At 31.6% G+C, this 21634-nt stretch overlaps 1 protein-coding gene across 1 annotated transcript; it reads right to left on the bottom strand.

The window, feature by feature from the left end:
- Positions 1 to 5860: 5860 nt before the first annotated feature.
- On the bottom strand, positions 5861 to 7933 carry LOC128042427 (zinc finger BED domain-containing protein RICESLEEPER 1-like). Its single transcript, XM_052633462.1, has 4 exons — positions 7567 to 7933; positions 7063 to 7098; positions 6008 to 6511; positions 5861 to 5919 (listed from the first exon to the last, which is right to left on the bottom strand). The coding sequence occupies exons 1-4, from the start codon at positions 7931 to 7933 to the stop codon at positions 5861 to 5863; spliced, it is 966 nt and encodes a 321-aa protein (XP_052489422.1).
- Positions 7934 to 21634: the final 13701 nt, after the last annotated feature.

Genomic DNA, 21634 nt, shown 5'->3' with positions numbered 1-21634 from the left:
TTATTGTGATATTTGAATTGTTAAATAAGTAATATATTTTAATTATGTTTAATAATTCAAATAACAAATGTTATTTTACACTAATTACAATAAATGAAAACACATTATTTAAAAAATTAATTAAAAACTTAAACGTGTAAAAACACATACAACACATGTGATATTAGAAGCTAGTATTGAAAAAATATTACTAAATTATGGTTTCTTGTTAGATTATTTTGGGTTTAAGTTGCTCCATGTGTGGGTAAACTTGTTCAAGGGTTGAGTTACTCGCCTAATCCTAAATACCCGCCTGAAATATGGTAGGGTTTGGACAAAAGTATGAGACTCGAAAAATGAGCTCAGGCTAAAAATATTAAGCTCGTTATATATATATGGTAAGGTTTGAGCTCCAACATTTAAGGTTCAAGGCTGCCCAACCCATTTTCTACTTTATAATGTATGGGAAAATTATAAGATATTATTTTATTATCTATATGTAATTTATATGAAATAAAATTAAGTATATAATATATAATACTATAATGCAACATAAATTCAATAAAATGATTAACAAAACAAAATTTATATAAATTTATATAACTCTATATAAAAGGAAGGCCTTAAGGTCTTCCTCGTGACACATGTCCACTTTTTATTTTGCCATTTTAATTATAATGGAAAAATTTTAGTTTTGATATTATTATATTAAAATTTAAGATTTAATCTTTTATTTTTACTTGACAAAATTTAATTCTTTATTTTTATAATGATATTAGGTAATCCAAATAACTAACATATTTTAGTTGCTTCAATTAATTTTTAGCCTATTTTTAAAAAAAAATATTATTCAATAAAAATTATTTTTGCATAATAAATCGGAATAAGTGTTATTAAAAAATCACATCAACTACTAAAAATAAAGGTGCTAGTTACTTAGAATAATTAATGCCATGACCCTTTTTTTCATTTTTAGTCATTATAACATAATGACAAATTTGTAGTTCCAATCTCTAATTTGCTCACATTTGCAATCTAGTTTTTATATTTTAATTTGACATAATTCAATCATCTATTTTTATAGTGACATTAGTTAGCCCAAATAATTAACATTTTTAGCTACATCTGTAACACTCCAAACCCGACCTGGAAGTTTAAGTTGAACTTGGACGAGTTACACCAATGCATTGAAAACTGATTTCTTTTCGGAATTTTAACTTTGAAAACCAAAAATTCGTTTTTGTCGGTTTAGGTGATTTTATAGTTTCATGTTAGAAATTGACTGATACGGACAAGATTATCAAAAGGAAAGCAAGACAAATCCAAAGACGATTTACAAACCCAAAAGATCAAATCACAATTATTATAGTGCAAGACAATCCGAGCTCCCGTATGCCATCCTATCCTAAATCCGATATTTTCCTGAACAGATGAAGGTAAGACAAAGGGTGAGTTACCAATCACTGTGTATAACCAAACTCAATACAAATAAACAAAGCATAATACATAAATCATAGTAATGCAAATAACTTAAGAGGAGTTGTATAACCAATACGGACAAATCTAGAGTCTCACAGAGATTTAATCAAAGGTAGTACAACAGAATAAAGCAAAACAAAATAGAGCAGAACAAAATCGCATGGTACAAAGTTGAGGAGCAGAGCGGAGCTGAACAGAACAGAACGGAGCAGAACATAGCATGTATGTTTATACAAATGCAGTATTTTTCAAATAGATCAGAATGCAGATTTATCAAAAATAGTCTTCCCAAACTTCGTTACACACCAAAATAGAGTTCTCCTACGAACTCATCCATCCATAACACACCAATAAAGTCATCATGGGTTGTCCAGCAACGATGGCTTATCAATATGTAGTTAAACTGCTAATCAAATATATGTGGGCAAGCCACTAATTACGCAGATCATTAGTTGCTGTACAAAATCTTCCTCCTTTAACATCAACCCAAGTCTCATGCATTGTGTCATGGTATGCATAAGCAGAATCAGAGTAATGAGCATGTAAGGCATGCTATCTTTCAATAATAGAATCAGTAACCATGAGAATTCATGTTTACAGACTTTTCAAACCATAACAGATCATATCAGATTTGTCATGAAGTCACGTGTACGGTTATAAAACAAAATCAGTAACAATCAATCTAACATGTTCAGATATCGCATATTCTTCATCAACAGAGCAACACAGAGACGTACCAACAAATTTAACAGAATACAGATCGTACCTGATAATTCACACATATAGACAATAGCACATTACGTTCTGACATAACAGTTATACGTACAAATCACAAGTTGTTCATCATCCATATATCAGTCTTAGAGCATCAGATAGTCCTCTTACGATCAAATTCAGATCATAAATACATTGTGGAGGTCAGTGCTGGTGTTGGGCAACACTCACGGCCTCAAAAATAAGATTCGTATCTTATTCATATGACACACGGCCTGAACACAAGCCTATGTCCTTGCCCGTGTGGCTCACATAGCCAAGGCACACACCCATGTCGTGTACTTGTGTGGTTCTAAACCATAAACAGAGAGTTACACGGCCTGGGCACACGCCCATGTCGTCTGCCCATGTGGTTCTAAATCATAAATTGTGAGTTACAAGGCCTGGGCACACGCCCATATCCTTGCCCGTGTGGCTCACACGGCCTGGACACACGCTCATGTTCTTGCCCGTGCGGTTCTAAAGCTTAAATAGTGAGTTACACGGCTTGGACACAAGCTCATACCCTTAGAAATATGGTTCACATGGCCTGGGCACACGTCTATGTCCTTGGCTGTGTGGCATTGACAGTCTTGTTTTCCGACAACTGAAAACGTAGAAATAGAGGGGTTTCGACACCCACCTGATACGGACTCAATGTAAGAGCAGCAATGATGAATTTTCATCCCTAAACGACCAGCAATTGCTGAACAAAATAATGAATTCGCAGTCAAATCACTAAAAACAAACATTCCAAAATCACAGTTATGTCGAAAAACTTTCAACACCAAAACTTTAAATCGAACTTACCGACCAACGACTTAATTAGAAGAAGTCAGACCCAGTACAGAATTCGTGTAACGTAACATGGCACAAAAACAAAAGGAACTTGAAATGGTGAAACCAAATCAATGCAGAAGGAAGCAAAAGGGTAGCGTTTGAAATAGAGAAATAAAAAATGAAACAATGTGAAAAGAAATGGAAGTTTTGTTTTGGAAAAGTTTAATTAACTAAAATAAACTACCTCAGAAGGTAGTTCAGTAAAAACAATATCTCCATAGCTTTTGCCGAGACTCAAACACAAGACCAAAAGGTGTATAGACGCTTAACCATCAAACTAGCAAGCTCATTCTTGATATCAATTGCACACAATTACTTATAAACCACACGTTCTAATGTAAGGGTTTAAGCAAAATAACAAAATTTCCAAATGCAAGATTCAAACCCAAAACCTCACACACATACCCAAAACACTTTACCGCTGAACTAGATCAATATACTTGTCATACATTTTAAAGTTTTAATTCAAACCCAAAACTTAACCACTTTGTTTTTCACTAACTCACTTTCTTCTAACCCGGTTTTTGGGATGTTACAATATCAATTAAAATGATTATGTGAATTTATCTTAAAAACACATTGCTAACACAATATATATTTATATGTTTCTACATGAAGTTGGAATGGATATTATTAAGAAAACAATTAACCTCAACATTTTGACCTAAATAATTAAGGGTATCAACTATTTCAATTAACTAATGATATTATGTAGAGGAACCAAATCATATAAAATTAAAGAATACATACTAAATTCTAAATTTAAACATAGTAGAGAGATTGTAACTATAATTTGATCTAAAACAAACTATGCCTAACACAATTATTCGACTTTGTATTTAATAAAAGGGTAATTATTTGATATACGACGGTGGGAAATTTTAACTCTACAAGCAAAATTGAAATTTTGCCACATGTCCTATTAATATTTTTTATAAAAAGTATTTTTAATTTAATTGGTATAAGTTATTATATATTTATTATAAATGAATGGGAGATACCAAACTAATATTTACTAAAATTTAAAAAATTATATATGTATATGCCTTACAAGGAATAAAAAGTATATTTGAATGAAAATTATGCATATTTCATTATCGATATTAATTACTTTTCATTCGAATCATTTGTAATTTATAAAAGTTTGGTTAAAATATGATAGAATTTAGTTCTTATATTTTTATTTTAAGAATTTAGTTCCTTTACTTCTCGATTTCAAAATTCAGTCCATTTGTTAATTTTTTAATTTGTTGATGTGATATTTTGAAATAAAAAGTATTCACTTGGTAGTAATGTAACTATAAAAATGACGTTGTAATGATTTGAATTTAACAAAATAATTTTAATAGTATTAATAAGTTGACCTAAATTTTGAAATATGAAAAGTAGAGGAACTAAATACCTAGAAATAAAATTATATTGACTAAATTTCAAATTTACAAAGAGCATAAGGGCATATGACATATTTTAACCTAAATTTTAAGGTAAAAAATTGTAAAGAGATTTCCCAAGCAAAACTGGAATTATACTAGAGTTAAATTAATTATGTTTAAAATTTCAAGAAAATATATAAAATTAACAAATATCAACTTTTTTTGCTAGAATAATATTAACTTAAAAATAATATAATTAAAAAATTAAGAAAATAGATAAGCCTAAAATGGATCGGGATAGTGATTTACTTAATATGAATAAGTTTAAACAAAATTTGAGACCCATGTTTGAGTAAGACTAAGCTTGTACAAACATAAATTATGTTAATATTATACATAAGTCCGGTCCAAACCTATCCCGACCCAACCATGAACATCTATATAGATAGATCATGTCTAGATTTTATCTAATCTAGATCTAAATATATATTTCAATTTTCAATTTGTTGTAGGTTATATAAAATTGATTTTTAATTATAATTGTTGAAACATATATTATTTGTGATGTGTAAGGTCCTTATAAACTCTTTAAACAAAATTATGGCTATATATAATCGAAATGAGACTTAACTCATTAATTTGTGAACATTTAAGGAAAATAACAACAATAAAAAATTGAAAAAATAATTTTAAAAGGCTTGCCAAACAATGAAAAAAATATTTGATGGGGAATCGTCCAAACACCATAAATTATTAATCTTTTAGAAAATTAATCAATTTTCCGTAAATCATTTTTCAGAAATTATTGCTAGTTAAACAAGCACAACCATAGCTCCATGAATTTTAGGATTGAAAAGTTTATTTCTCATTTAAAATGCATTAAATATATTAAAAACAATATATTATATTTATATAAATTTATATTTAAATGTATTAAATATTTTTTATGGAGTTTATGTATACAAATAATATATGTTCGAATAATTATAACTAAAATAAACTCACAAAGTACTACTAAATTAAAACCCGAAATATATTCGAATAGGACAAAACCCTATACCTGAAATAAGACCAACATGTAATATTTAGAAATAGTGATAGTCATAATTAAGATTAGAGGTGATCATGGGCCGGGCCGGGTTTAGGCCGAACCCAGAAAAAATTTTAGGCCCATTTTCTAGGCTCGGGCCTATCTCGGCCCAAAATATGAGCCTAAAACTTTGTCCAAGCTTGGCCTGAAAGAAATTTGCTAAGCCCGAGCCCTACCTGGCCAGGCCCATATTAAATTTTACAACACCAAAATAGCATCAAAAACCTGCAATATATAATCAACCAACCAGAATATCTATACATTAACCAATCAACATATTTAATTTTATAACAAATTATAAATTGTAGGCTAAATTAAAATTTCAACAATTAGAAAGGAAGGTAACTTAAAAAGCAATCGAAGAAACATCATCCTCATCGTCATCATCATTATTGCAACCAATTTCTAACATGAAATAAGAACAAATAATTAGATAATCAAATTGATAAAAAAAAATATAAAATTACAACAATAAAACAAGAATAATAATTACCTATTGAAAATCCCTTAGCTTGCATCCAATCATCCAAGCAAACAACGGCTTGAACCGTTTTTGGCTTAAGTGAACTCCTCAAAGGTGTGATAACTTTCTTACCCATGCTAAAAGCCGATTCGAAAGCTACAGTCGATATTGGAATTGCCAAAAGATCACGAGCCAATAATGAAAGTTCATTGTATCGAACTGAACTTTTGCTCCAATAATCTAAAACATCTATTTGACTATTCAACTCAAGCTTTGCTTCTTCTAAATAAATGTCCAACTGTGACTTTTCACTCCTAGTGCTAGATTCATTTAAATACTGTTTATAATCATCACTCTCATCAAAATCTCCCCCAAAATCAGCACTATTAATATTGTGTTCATCCAAACTAGAATCAACAGGATTTTTATCCGAAACATTAGAACTCCCACCCAAAGAGGAAGACGTGGATTTGGATTTCTTAACATACTCGTCAAACAAGAGTCTAAGATTGCTAAGAATGGTTTCAACAAAATCTAAAGCATGAATACCATAGATTGTAGTAAAGCAATACTACACATAATTCAACTTGTAACGAGGATCTAAAATTGCAGCACATGACAATATCAATGAATACTCAGCCCAATATCTATTAAATTTCTCTTGCATTTGTTTAACCATTGGAGTTAAAAACGAATAAGGACCTTTAACTATATCAAGCAAGACCTTGTGAACCTTCCAAACCCCTCTAAAATAAAGATTAGTCATTGGATAATTAGAACTAGAAAAAAACAAAAGTTATATCATACAAGACTTTCAAAAATTTGCAAAGAATAACAACATTTCTCCACTCATCGTTAGAAAGTGCAAACATTTGATAATCTTTATCCCGTTGGCCCCAATAATCTAGCACATCTTTATAGTAAAGAGAAGATTCAAGCATCAAATAAGTAGAATTCCATCACACACACACATATTGACGTAACTTTGTGGTTACATTCAAATGAAAACTTTTGTCGGCCACATCATAAAATCCTTTCCTATGAATTCCTGACTTTTTTATATACTTAATTCCATTTCATCTTACCAAAAACATCATCAGCAAGTTCCAAACCAGCTTTAACTATAAGATTCAATATATGTGCATAACATCTAACTTGAAAAAAAGCACCACCACACAAAATAGCTCGGTTTGTACGAAAATGATTTTTAAGACAAGAAACATAACATCATTATAAGAAGCATTATCCAAAGTGATGCTAAAAATTTTCTTATCTATACCCCATTGAGATAAACATAAAACAAGTTCATCCGCTATGTTCAAACCATCATACAGAGAAAATAAAGCTCTAAACCTTATGATTCTCTTTTGTAGCTTCCAATCTTTACCAAACCAATGAGCAGTAATGCAAATATATTCATCATTCGTATGCTCTGAGTTCCAATTATCAGAAGTTAGACAAATTAAACCAGGTGCTTTAGCCAACTCTTTTTTAACACGATCTCTCTCTTTTGCATAATACATTAGGACTAGCAATTCTCATCATGTATCTAAATCCCGATTCTTCAACTGTCCTAAATGAATGCTTGCCATACACAAGAAAAGTAGAAATAGCTTGACGACACTCATCAGCATCAAACTTGTAGTTTTTTATAGATGGAACACCTCTTAATGATGGTTGAGTGGCTATGGTGTATTGAGTGATGTCCTTATTAACTTTTTTCAAACAACTATTCAGATGACGTCTTAAATGAGAGGTTTCACTAGAAGATTTAGCAGAGAAGATAGTCTTACAGTGATTACATTGTGCCTTCAATTCATTTTTGTTCTCGCATTCAAGCTTTGTCATTTCATCCCACACCTTTGAAGTGGTAGACTTTTGACGTTTGAGAGCACTTTCGTACTCATTAAACCCATCGTCCACAGGTATAGGAGTGTTCGAATTAGCCAAAGTCATAAAAACTCAAGTCCTAAAATCCAAATAAACCAAAAGATTATATAATTGTTCAACAATTGTATATAATATATGAATTATTCCATATTATTATTTACTATCATAAAATGTTAGCCCAACTTAAAATCAATTGTATATAATGCATGATTGGCATAACACAAGAAAGACAGAGAAAAAGGGAGAAAATGTGTGTCAGAATATGACACATTTACATATATATAAAAAAGACAAACATATAAATATCGGGTATGCGGTCGGTTAGGTTGTTGTTTTGCAAAAACCTAGAAGACGCGAAGAACCGGGTCAGGTATGGAGAATCAAAACAAGTTCACATGGACTAACCAGTAATAATAGTTTAGGATGGAGCATGCGTAAAAGTAGTATACACATGTACATATGCTATCAATGTTATCCAAACTCGGAGTGAGTTGTAACACGGATGCTTTACAACAAGTTGCAGGTTTAGCACTGTAATTTTATGGCTTCATAAAACTACATATTATAGTATCAAAATTTTAAATAAAAATATAAAATTAAATAGACTAAAATATTTTACATCTTATGTAGTTACAGATAATTATCAATGCATTAGTCACACTGAAGTGGACAACTGGTTTCAACTTTCAATTAATTAAACTTGACCAAAACAAAGTCATTAAGAAAATTATTGTATAGATATGAATCATCAATAATAAATTTTTAAACTAGTACAGTTGGTATATTGAGTTTATTACAACTTGATGTGGATCATCAAAATAATTTAATTTGAGCACAACAAACCTAGCTACCTAACGCAATATATATACTCTGCATTGGAACTTTCACTTTACAAAGGCGGCCGCATTTATCAGCCCAAAAGGAACACCCTACTTGGAGATGTATTAATTGGGTATAAAACAAGGTACAAAATAAAAGCTCTTACACCCCTACCCAGAAGAACTTGTAGTAATGTGTAAAACAACTAGAACCTACTTTAGACTAATGCAACTGCATGTATATATATGGAAAACATCATAAACATACATATACAACAGTAAGAGTAATGAGACAACTGGCTACGTATATGCAGACAAAACATATATAGACATAATTGTGGAACAGGGAAAATAAATAAACTAACTTGGGCTTATAGATCTTTCCTACTAAAAATAAACATTTCTGTGGAGATTGGATTTAGCTGAAATTAGTTTAGCCCTTTTCAGCTACTTCAATAAACTATATTATTGCATTAAAACAAAAAAAAAACTATATTATCATTTTCTATAAATAAAAAGAATGGTACTTAAATCAGTAAAAAGAGAAAAATATAAATAAAAAACAAAAATATTACCGAAGAGACACTAAAAAACCCGATCCAATCTCGTCAGAAGCTCACATTTCTTTTTTTATCTACAATCCAAACAAATAATAATTACAAAAATGAACTAAAAAAAGAAGAACAAGAAAAAAGAAAGAAATACGAGAAACTTCACACATGAATTAATATTTACCTAAACTTGATTAGAGGCCATTTTGATCTACAGACAATAGGAATTTATTGTTTTTGGAGGGGAATGACTAGAGTTTACGCCAAGTGGCCATATTACAACAAAAAGCTTAACCCATGAAACAAGAAGAAAAGAACTTGTAAAAATAGAAACAACTTAAGCTATGATGATAAGAGAGCAAAAAATGTAGCAATGATCTGATTTGATATATAGATCTACAAATGAAAGTCGGAAATAGGAATTTGAGTGGTGGGTCTATGACCAAAACGGATTCACACAATATAAATTTAAAGCTAATATTATTTTTTTCTTAATTACATTAATATGCAATTCAAACTAATTTACTAATCTATGTATGTTTTCTGCAAATATTCTGTAATATAACAGACACAGCCAATACAAAAATCTTCTAAAACATCATTCTTGTCTACTAACAACAAGTACCATACCCGTATCAGCCCTATCTGCAACTCTATGTTATTATAGCAAAATAGAAGAATATTATGGAGTGTTATCATAATACATATATACATACATGCACTTATACAATAGAATGGAAGAAAATGGTTGGCTAGCTACTGGTCCTTTTCGCTGTTAGGCAAGATGAACTAAAAAAGAAGAAGAAAAAGAAAGAAATACCAAACTTACACAAATTCCTATTGACGAAATACCAGGGATAGCTACTGGATTCTGGAATTTGGGATTTTGAATCTTGATTCTGGAATTAGGTGGAGGTGGATCGGTAGAGGTGGTGAGTTAGGGCTTAGGGATTTTGAAGCTTGATTTTGGAATTGGTAAAAAAGGGGAGGGCACGATCTGATGACGAAAGTAAAACATGAAAGTAAAAAATTATATTTGATTAAAAATAATAATAATAAATATATTTGATATACAATTTGGGCCGGGCCAGGCCGGGCCTGAGCTAAAAAGTTTTACCCGAGGCCCAGCCCATTTTCTAAACGAGCCTTATTTTTTGCCTAAACCCATATTTCGGGCCTATATTTTTACCTGAACCCTCCCATTTTTTGGGTCGGTCGTCGGGCCGGGTCGGGTAGCCCAACCCATGATCACCTCTAATTAAGATACACTTCTTAAAATAAGAATTTTCTTTTTTCTTTAAGTTGTTTGCTTTCCCCCCGATTCTTTTCCTTAGCAGTGGTGCTAACCCTACTGCCTGCCTTTTTCTCTCTTCCACTAATTTTCTCTCTTTTTTCTCCTCATTCACTCCATATGTCTTCTCTCTTTTCACTTTGAAAATTTGTTTTGTGGGTATCTTCGACGTCTTCACAAGTTGTAATGGACGAATGACAGTACCTGTCATCGTTGAACCTCCATAGGCCACCAATAGTTTCTCTTGGAAAGTGGGTTGGTCATAGGTACTCGATTGATGGCTCTTCATCAGCTTTTCAATTTGTTTTTTAGAGTATTTCAAAATAATATGTCACATCCCAAATTTTTATTGATAACGATGTAAGGTTATAACAATAATGAGTTTTGGCCTAGTGCTTAAGAGTTAATGAAATTGACCTTGAAACTTGAGTTTGATTCCCCTCTCCTGTATAATTTTTATTTACCATATTTTTGCCCAAAAAACCTAGTTGCTGACACTACCAAGTAACCCTAGGTATAAATATTATATTTCTCTTCTCTGTTTGTTTTTTTTCTCATTTTGTTTCCTTCTTTGTCATCCCCTTCTATTTCCCTATGCTCTTCTCCATTTTTTTCGTTTTCTCTTTTTCTTCCTACATTGTGTCGCCCATTTATTTTTCCTATTCTATTGTTGTTGTTGCACATTGATGCCATTTTTAGTTTTATCTTCCCCATTGTCACCGTCCTAGTGAATTCACCACCTTTGCCACTACCGTCTTTTGCTTCTTTGCCTTTGCCCTCCCTGTTTTCTTTCTTTTTGGTTAGCATAGATCTAATCATAAAAGTGTAAGTCTAGAGTCAGTCTGGTTCTATTCTCTTTCCTTCTTTTTCTGTCGTGGCCAAACTGCAGGGACTATGGACTAATGTTTCATGTGATAATTTTTTGATTTCTTTTCCTTTTTCATAGGTCTAGATCCGAACTCCTCAGATCTCCAGTGAAGTTGAGGTTGTTCGTATTATTTTTAGTTATATGCATCATTGACTGATTGTATGCTTATCCAATGCTTATTTTTGCTTAGACTCACACTGAACTTTTTAAGTTCATCCCCTAGTTTACTCATTGTAGGTAACCCTCAAGATTAGGACCAGACTAGCATACAGAGGTCTCATATCAGATTTTTAGTTAATAAAGTATTTTTTAATTCTACTTTATTTATTTTGGATTTTGATTTTGAGACTGTAAATTTTTATGAACTGTGGCATGGGCTGTTTTTATTTGTGTTTTTTGCATGCATGGAAAATTGGATGAAAATCGAGCAAATTTAAGAATCGGATTATTATGAATTAAAACATATATTTTCTTTCAAAGAAATTAAAGTAACACTTTTTTCGTTGCAAAATGGTGAAACGTAACTTTTCTAATGGTTTACTAACAAAATCAATTGAATTTTTCTTCAAGCGATGCAACTTTCTAATAAATTGGACTTAAATCATAGTTGACTTAACAATACGATGTTTTTAATAAACCTAAGGTAACCACGTTAAGTTTTCTTGAAAAGGATCCAATTTAGTGATTTTTAAACCGTACATATTTACTGTAACAACCCGGTTTTGACCTTAATCGGAATAGTGGTTTCGAGACCACAAATCTGAATTAGAAAAATATTTTAATATTATTTTTAGTGTCTATTATATGTTAAGTTATAGGTGTGAAAATTTCGTGTGGAAATTTAATCGTTTGAATGTTCAATTTGATAAAAAGGGTTTAATTGCGTAAAATAAAAATTTAGGGGTTAAATCTAAAAATACCTAATTGTTGTTGTCTTTTAAAAATGGGGGTCTTAAATGTCAATTAGACCATTTGAAATGATAGTGGGTGGCTATGGACAATTATATCCTTATGTTATATGAAATATAAATAGTTTATTAAATGTTAATAAGGTAAATAAATAAAACAAACTAATATATGTTAATTAAAAACAAAACAAAGAAAAAAAATTCAAGGTTATCATCTTCATTAGCCGAAAGAAAACAACAGAAAAAAAGAAAGAAAACCTGGCTACATTCGGTCATATAAAAGCTTGATTGAGATCGAGAACCAAAGAAATCGGAGTTAGATCGGGGAAAAGCCAAATTAGTCGAATAATCGTCCGACTTCGATTTTCCATCGTCCGAGGTAAGTCTATTAGCAATTAAAAGTTATTAAGTTAATATTTATACAAGTATATTAATCGTATTTTGTGTTGAGTTATAATTAAAAGTATATTGATTGAATAAATTTTGAAGTATGGATGATATTTATATATATATATAGCATGTTCAAATATACAAGTATAATCTTGTATAGATTTATGGGTTGAAATGAAGGTAAGAAATGTGTATAAGTATAGTTGATATTCGAATAAGCATATACATAAATATATATATGTAAATCTTTGTACTGGATTTAGGTAAGAAAGTTATTTATGCATATGTTAAATTGAATATAAATATGTAAATACATGAACAAGTCTTGAATTTAGATAAAGGTATGAGTAAGTATATATATATGTATATAATGCTCTAATATATATACATATATATAAAAGTTATTGAATTTAGTTAAAGTATGAATGTTGTATATGTATAAATTCTTGATTTTAATCAAAGGTATGTATAATATATATATAGGTATATACATGTATAAACTCTTGAATTTTATTAAAGATATGTAACCCATGATTGTATGTGTAGTTTGAATAGATATGTATATGTGAGTTGTAATTTATATGTATATGCTATATTTGAATGAGCATGTTCACATATATGTATATGTTCTTGTAATGAATTTTAAGTATGAGTGTTATATATATATGCATAAATGAAGTTCGAATATGTATATATATATATATATATATACATCTATTGTATATTTGATGAGCTATAATTAAAAGTATATTAATTGAAATTAATTATATGAATATTACATATATGCATATGTGTGAGGTTCAATATATAGTTATGTGTATATATATAAGTTTTGAAATAAATGTAAACTATGGACTTTATATATGCATGTGTGTGGTTCGAATAGATACAAATACTTGAGTTGGATTAAAAGTATAAATTGTAAATGCTTGTATGATTCGAACATGGATTACCAATTTTCTAAGGATAAAGTTGAGGTTGTGAATTATACATAAATGTTATGAACGTGTGTTGCTATTAAGAAATATACTAGAAATCATCTTTGTATCTGTGAAATTGAAATTTTCAGGCTAAGCGCCTAGCAAGCTTAATGCCAGTGAATTAATTCGGACTTTAAGTCTAGCAGGCTATGTGCCGGTGATCTGAACCAGGTTATAAACCTAGCAGGCTATGTGCCGGTGATCTGAACCAGGTTATAAACCTAGCAAGCTATGTGTCGGTGATCTGAATCAGGCTATAAGCCTAGCAGGCTAAGTGCGGGTGAATACGCTAATTTAAGTGATTACAGGCATTTGATATATATATATATAAATGATTTTGGATTATATATAATGAATAAGTATATGAATATTTATTTATACGTATTCGATGAGCTTATAAATGTTTCGATCTATGAGTTTAGTGAATAGGCACATATATTGGTTGATATGAAAATTGTTGAATATCTGGTATGCAATTGGCACATGTGGATTAGAAGTATAAATGTGCATTTGATTCATGTAGTTGATAAGTAAAAATATAAGCTTTTGACATATGTATTTAAAAGATCATAGATATGCATTCAATGAAATGCAAATGATAAGTATATTTGGAAATTTCATATGCAATTAATGATTATGTATGTAACTTGATTTTAAGCATATAATGATTATACATATGTTAGTTTATATGTATTTTAAATATGCTATAAACTTACTAAGCTATAAAAGCTTACTTTGATTGTTTTTGTCCATTTGTTTTATAGATTGTGGAGACGCATTACGAGCTCGGGGATCATCAGCATAGTCTATCACACTATCGACTTCTTTTGGTATTTTGTTAAAAATTTGAACTCGATCTTATGGCATGTATAGGTTTGAGTATGATTTTAGTTAGATTTGGATTGTAAAATATAAATAGCCATGCGAAAATGGTTTAATTTCCATGTTTGTGATCAGTTTGCTTTTAAAAATGGTTGTGTTTGTTTGGTAATGCCTCGTAACCCTAATTTGGCGACGGATACGGGTTAGGGGTGTTACATTTACTTGGCCATTTCAATGGCTAATGTGACCTTCGGGATTTGATCGTAATGTCTAGGTCGGGTTTGAGAAGTTACATTTGGTGGTGTTAGAGCTAGGTTCAATAACTTGGCTTGGAAAAAACTATGAGACTGCATGCATATTTTTGAAAAGGGGTATTTTGGAAAAAAACCTGCCATAGTGTTGTTATTAGAAAATTTTTCAAAAGTAAAAACTCTGAGACTTCGATGTCGTCTTTATTAGTACTGTTACTATTAAACTATAGACAAACGCTAGGACTAAACTACATAAAATTTTAAGACTTTAGAAACTAAAAATACAAAAAATAACTAGTATTGGTATTTTGTGAAATTGTGATAAGACTTAAAAATGTAAAAACTAAGATAACATAATAAGTACCTGTGGAACATGTGCCTGTGGTATGCGAAATCGTTGAGGGCATCTTCAAGTGGCTCAATTGTAACACTCTAAACCCAGCCTAGGTGTCAAGACCAAGTTCGAAGAGTTACATTGACGTTATTGGAAACCCACATTTATAAAAGCAAATAAAAGACAACCATTCAACACGTTATAACAATCATATTAATAAACCAACCATTCAACCATCCTAAAATGTCATATTACTAGAAACTAAAATTACTAATAGTATAAATAAAAGGAAGATAAAGTGGATTGACCGAGCTTTCACATCGTTGGCCCGTTCAAGTTTGTAAACCACCTGAAATTCAATGAACAATGAAATGAGTTGTGAACCCAGTGCATAACAGAAATAGAATTAACTAAAGCATGATTATAAAAATAGTTCTCGAATCTCAAGTTCCAATCAGAATCAGAAAACATTCGGTACAGATTTAACGTATCAATTATATGCCAGAACAATTCCAGATCAGAAACAGATGCAGTTATTCCTACCCCCATCCATTACACACTATCTTCGACCATCCTAACACACTATTTGGGGTATTGAATACCCATCTAGCCCTACACACCCTCAGTGTTGATATGACACTTTTCAGAATATTCGCAGCTTAGTTGTTAGTTCAATAGGCAAATAAACGCCATATTCATACATAAGTTGTAGCCTAGCCAATGAATCAGAACAGATAAATTCCTTCTTTACATGATTCCCACCCAATGCAAAAGTAGATTACAGATGTCAAAAATGTATGCATAGTCATTCAGTTTTTATAAACATTTATATAATCAAAATTTCAGTCTAAAATTGTCAGGTAACAGTCATATAGTCTAATCAGATCATACATATACACTACGGATGCCCTACATTCGCGTTAACAATGCTTACAGCCTCAAGGATGAATTCCAAACCTGACCCAGACGCCTGTGTGGTTCCACATGACCTAGCACACGCTCGTGTTCCCAGCCGTGTGTTTCACACGGCTTGACATACGCCCGTGTAGTCCTAAATCACAAACAGTGTGTTACACGGCCTAGACACATGCCCGTGTCTTTAGTCCGTGTTAACCCAGCACTAACATGCCCATACATGGCTTGAGTACACACTCGTGTCTCTTGCCTGTGTGGCTTGTATTTGGTAAACAATGTGTTACACGACCTGACTCACGATCGTGTGGCTCACACGGTTGACCACATGGCTTGAGACACGGTCGTTTGGTGTCGACAATCACCTTTTTTTGGCTTCTGTAATTCACAAAAACTCAGGTTTCGGTACACACAAGAAATGATTTTGAAGTAGTAACAACGTAGAGGAGTTGAAGCCTAAAACGACCATTCAATAACTCAGTCAACCAACTTTATCAGCAACAATGCATAATTATACTCAAAATACCTATGTCGAAAGTTTCGACAAGAAACCTTCAACAAAAACAATACTTACTGAAAGATCAATGACGATTACTCGAATTGATGTGTTGAGGTTCGCTGGTTCTGATATCCCCGCCTAATAGGGAAACCAAATGATTGACTATCAGAGATTTAGAAAATACAGTCAAAGTAACCAATTTAGAGTATGCTCTGAGGAACAAAATGAAAAACCGCGAAACTAGACGAATTGATAGTGAAACTTACTTAATAACCTTCCGATCAAGAAAACTAATAGCATAACTTCAACTAGTCTCATATTCCTTATGATAGTGATCAAAATAAAGAGGAAAGAAAAAGAATCGAAAAATAAAGAAAAGAAAAGAAAAAAAAAGAAAGAAGAGGAAAAAAATAGAAGAAGAAGAACTAATGTTAAGTATTAATTAACTTCCACTCAAATTCCTAGCATTTAGCAAAAATGTTCCCTTTCGCATACATCATGACTCGAACATAAGACTAAACAGAATACAGAACCTTAACCATTAAACCAGCAGGCTCATTCTTAACACAGGTTTACATTGAATTAAACTTAAATATGTCAGTCAAGGATAGAGGTTATCTTAAATTAAAATAAAAAAATTCCTAAAGGTTCGACTTGAACTCCTAACTCCAACCACATAAACAGAACACAGAACCATAGATACAGAGACTCAATTACAACAGAATCCAATAGTCGAACATTGAAATTTTTTAAGGAGTTACACTCAAGCTGAGTCATATTCTCTGGGACGTATGCTCGACCTAGAGACTAATGAGATTGCTGAAGTGCTTACCACTAAAAGGAGGTAGTCAGGGAATTGGGGATGATGTTGTGTCCTAAGCAATGCAAAAGGTTTTATAGAGGATCACTGGGGCCCAAATCGGAACTGAAAATCATGGGGTCGTTACTAAGAGGCTCTGATCTAATAGGGCCAAGTTATTTAGGGGTGTTGTTGGAACAACCCCTACAGTGGCTTAGTACTGGATAGAAACTACAGAGAGAATTTTGGAGGATATGGACTGCACTCCAAAATAGAAACTTAAGGGTGTTGTGTCATTGCTGAGGGACGAAGCTTATCGGTGGTGGCAGTAAATGTATTTAAAGTATATATAAAGTATTTATAGTTTCTCGCTAATGTTGGGAAAATTATTCCATCAAAATGAAAATTGACAAATCATGTTATAAATTGATTTCCTGTCATTAGTTCAAGGTATTTAATTATAGAAGGGGATTCATACCCGATATATATTCTCAATCTTCTTTGAGGGTCCATCTTTAAGCGTTGTGGTGGAGCAATTGAAACATATACTGCACATCCAAATATCCTAAGATAGGAAATGTTCGGCTCTTGACCAAAATCCAATTGTAATAGGGAGAATGAATGGTAACTTGTTGGCGTGATGCGTGCAAGTGTTGTAGCATGTAAAACAACATATCCCTATGCTGAAATAGGAATCTTTGTTCTCATAAGTACTGGTCTAGCAATTAACTAGAGACACTTATTAAAAGATTTTGCTAAACCATTTTGTGTTTTAATGTGAGAAACAAAACTTTCAATTGTTATTCCAATTGACATACAATAGTCATTGAAAGCTTGCGACGTAAACTCATCGGCATTATCAAGACAATTTGTCTTAATTGCATAATCTTGAAATTGTGTTCTTACTTTAATTACTTTTGCAAGTAATCTCGGAAACGCTAGGTGGCAATTTGATAATAAACACACATGTGACCATCTTGTATGCCTCTATCTAAACCATGAGTTACTTAAATGGCCTACATGATGGGTGAATAGGCCCACATATATTCCTTGTATACGTTCTAGAAATATAGATGATTCTAACCCAACTTTAATCGGTGATGGTCTAGTAATTAATTTACCTTGAGAGTAAGTAATGCATGAGAATTCTTTAGATTGGTGAATCTTTTGGTTTTTTCAATGGATGACCATGTGAATTCTCAATGATTTTTCGTACCATCAAGAATCCAATATGGCCTAATTGATCATGCCAACTAGTAAATGGACTTGGCTCTATAAACTTTTGGTTTATTGTAGCATGTTTTTCAATTATACTAATAGTTGTATTATACAAACCAGAAGAAAAGGAAGGTAATTTTTCCAAGATATATTTCTTTCCAAATACAATTGTAATGATATTTAGATGCTCAATCTTTTTCTTACTTGTAGTTTCAATATGATATCCATTTCGGCGAATATCTTTAAAGCTTAATAAATTTATTTGAGACTTAGATGAAAATAGTGCATCATCTATAACAAATATTATCCCTCAAGGTAATAATATTGTAGCTATTCTCAAGCCTTCGATTAGATTTGCACTACCAGATATGGTATTAACATTTGCATCACTTGCTATTAATTGAGAAAAATATTTCCTATCTTTAAGTACTGTATGTGTTGTAACATAGTCTGTGAGACATATATCTTCGTTCTTGATCTTGGGACCAACCAAAGACTTGAGGAAATTCCCTTTATTCATAAAGGAAAATACATCATAACTGATGCTCAAGAAAAACACTTTATTTAAAAGAAAACATTAAAAACTGAATAACATGAAAATATAAATTACCCTAAAAAAATTAAATCAAATGTTCTAGAACTAAATAACATGAGAATATAATTTTTTTCCTAAAAAATTCAAATGCTTAAATAGAAAATAATAACTCAAATATACTTTTCATCCCCAAATTTTCCACCATTATTCTCAGAAAAAATCTTCCGCGTCCAAATGGGTAAGATCAACAAGGTCATTGAAGTCATAATCATTATAAGCAAATTTTGCTTCAGTATTATAATCGAGATCATCTTTGAGTGCAAAATTAGTCTCTACATCATCATTTTGATATGTCTAATTTGTTTCAACACTCTTTCCCTTCTTTTTCATAGAGGCTTGATATAGCTTTGCAAGATGTTCAAGTGTATGACAAGTATGCAACCAATGTCCTTTCATGCCACATTGATAGAACAAATTTTTTTTTACCTTTGGAATGATTGATTAGACCACATTTCTCTTTCTTTCCAATTTTATTTTTTTATGGTTAATACTACCACTATGATAATGATGATTATTATGTTGTCAACCATGGCAATAATTACGGCCACGCCCGCAACCATGATCATAATTTCTTTCACTTTTAAAATTACTGTGTATTGCCACATTCACTTCTAGGGATGAAGCAAAACCAATGGGATGACTTTCGTGGTTTTCATCAGCAACTCGTTATTTTGCTCAGCTACCAAAGCGCGTGAGATTAATTCAAAGTATTTCTTAAAACTTTTTCCACAATATTGTTGATGTAGAAGCACATTAGAAGCATCAATGGTTGAGAAATTTTCTCTAATGAGTCTGTATTGATAATTTTCACTCCATATATTTTTAATTGAGAGCTTGTTTTGAATAATGTAGAGTTTTACTCACCGATTTGAAATCTTGCAATTTGAGGAGCATACAATCACAATGAGCTTTAGGAAGGATTACTATTTTTTTTATGGTTGTATCTTTCTTTCAATTTATTCCACAAATCAAGTGGATCTTTTATGATAAGATACTCTGCTTTCAACCCTTCATTAAGATGATGACAGAGGAAAATCATAGTTTTGGCTGTGTCTTGGTTAGATTCCTGTTTTCCTTACACAATCGTCTTTCCAAGACCTTTAGCATGTAGATGGATTTCAAAGTCAAGTATCCATGATAAATAGTTTTTACTTGTAACACTCAATAACTGACCCGATTGTCGGGTCTGAGTTACAAGGTATCACATTTGTTGTCGGAAAAACTACAAACAAATCACAATTTTCTTTACAAAATTAAATATTAAAATATGAGTAAAATAGTTATATAAAATTATAAGTATTCATTTTGGGGTCATATATCAGCTTATGAAAGATCTAATGCTAACCTGAGGTCAAATTAGGACTAAACTATAATGTTTGTGAAACTATAGGTTGACGTCGGGGGATCCTCGTCGCGATGCCATATAGTAGCTTGATTCCTTGTTGCAAAAATCCATGCTTTACGTCGTGTCGTGGCATGGTGGCCTAATCTTGTTGTGACAAAACTTGCTTGACGTCACGATGTGACATACTGATTTTTAATATACCAATTAGCTCCAACGAGTTACACCAAAAACAACAATTCTTTTTAATTAAGCTTCACCAAATCATACTATTTACAAATGTTCAATCCTAGAATATTTCATCACTTATGTTTTTAAACAACCTAAACACATATATTAGTTAAGCAATTATATAATCTAACATATATTAATCAAGTTGTTTTACATACAATCATACATAAGTTACCGAAATAACCAAATTTTATACAACCAATTATGCAAGCCAAATCACATATGCATCTCCATCATTTAACCATTTTCAAGCTATCTATTCAAGCCTCAATACAACAAAATCATCAATTTGACTGTAAATTGACTCGACCTAGGTACATGCCATACTTGAAACAAAATGGAACTATACGAACTTTGTTGAGTCGAGGATCGCCTCTTGGATGTTGGATCTACTTATCGCACTCTTAAGAATCAACTAAACCTATATACGAATAAAACAAACTGTACGCTGAGCGAAACCACTCCATGGTAATTCCATGAATTAGAATAAAATAACATATGCATCAGTAAATTGTCAAAAGGTATATAATATCAATGGTAAAATCAATTGAAGTCACCTATCAACAACCTATCTTTAAACCATTTTAAATTCCAATACATTTGATTCTACTTTTATTACCATTTCTATATCATATAACCCACCATCCAATCGCTTTCTAGAATCTATCGACTCATTCGTATTCGTTCGGTCCCCAGGGCTCGTTTTCAATTGATTCATATAGCAATTTACACACCTTATCTATCATAACACACATATAAGCACAATATACCAATCCATCAACATTCCATATCTTCTTATACTATTATTGTCATCACGGGTGGCCCAACAACAATGAATTTTTCTATCTAAATTCACTATACCATCCCAAGTGGCCCGACAACAATGGTTCTTGTAACCTCCCTAACCCGGCCTAGACGTTATGGCCAGATTGAGAAGGCTACATTAGCCACAAAAATG

The sequence above is a fragment of the Gossypium raimondii genome, chromosome 7, assembly GCF_025698545.1.
Source record: "Gossypium raimondii isolate GPD5lz chromosome 7, ASM2569854v1, whole genome shotgun sequence".
NCBI classification, from domain to species: domain Eukaryota; kingdom Viridiplantae; phylum Streptophyta; class Magnoliopsida; order Malvales; family Malvaceae; genus Gossypium; species Gossypium raimondii.
Note: the sequence above shows the minus strand (reverse complement) of the source record. Positions and strands in the feature narration are given on the sequence as shown.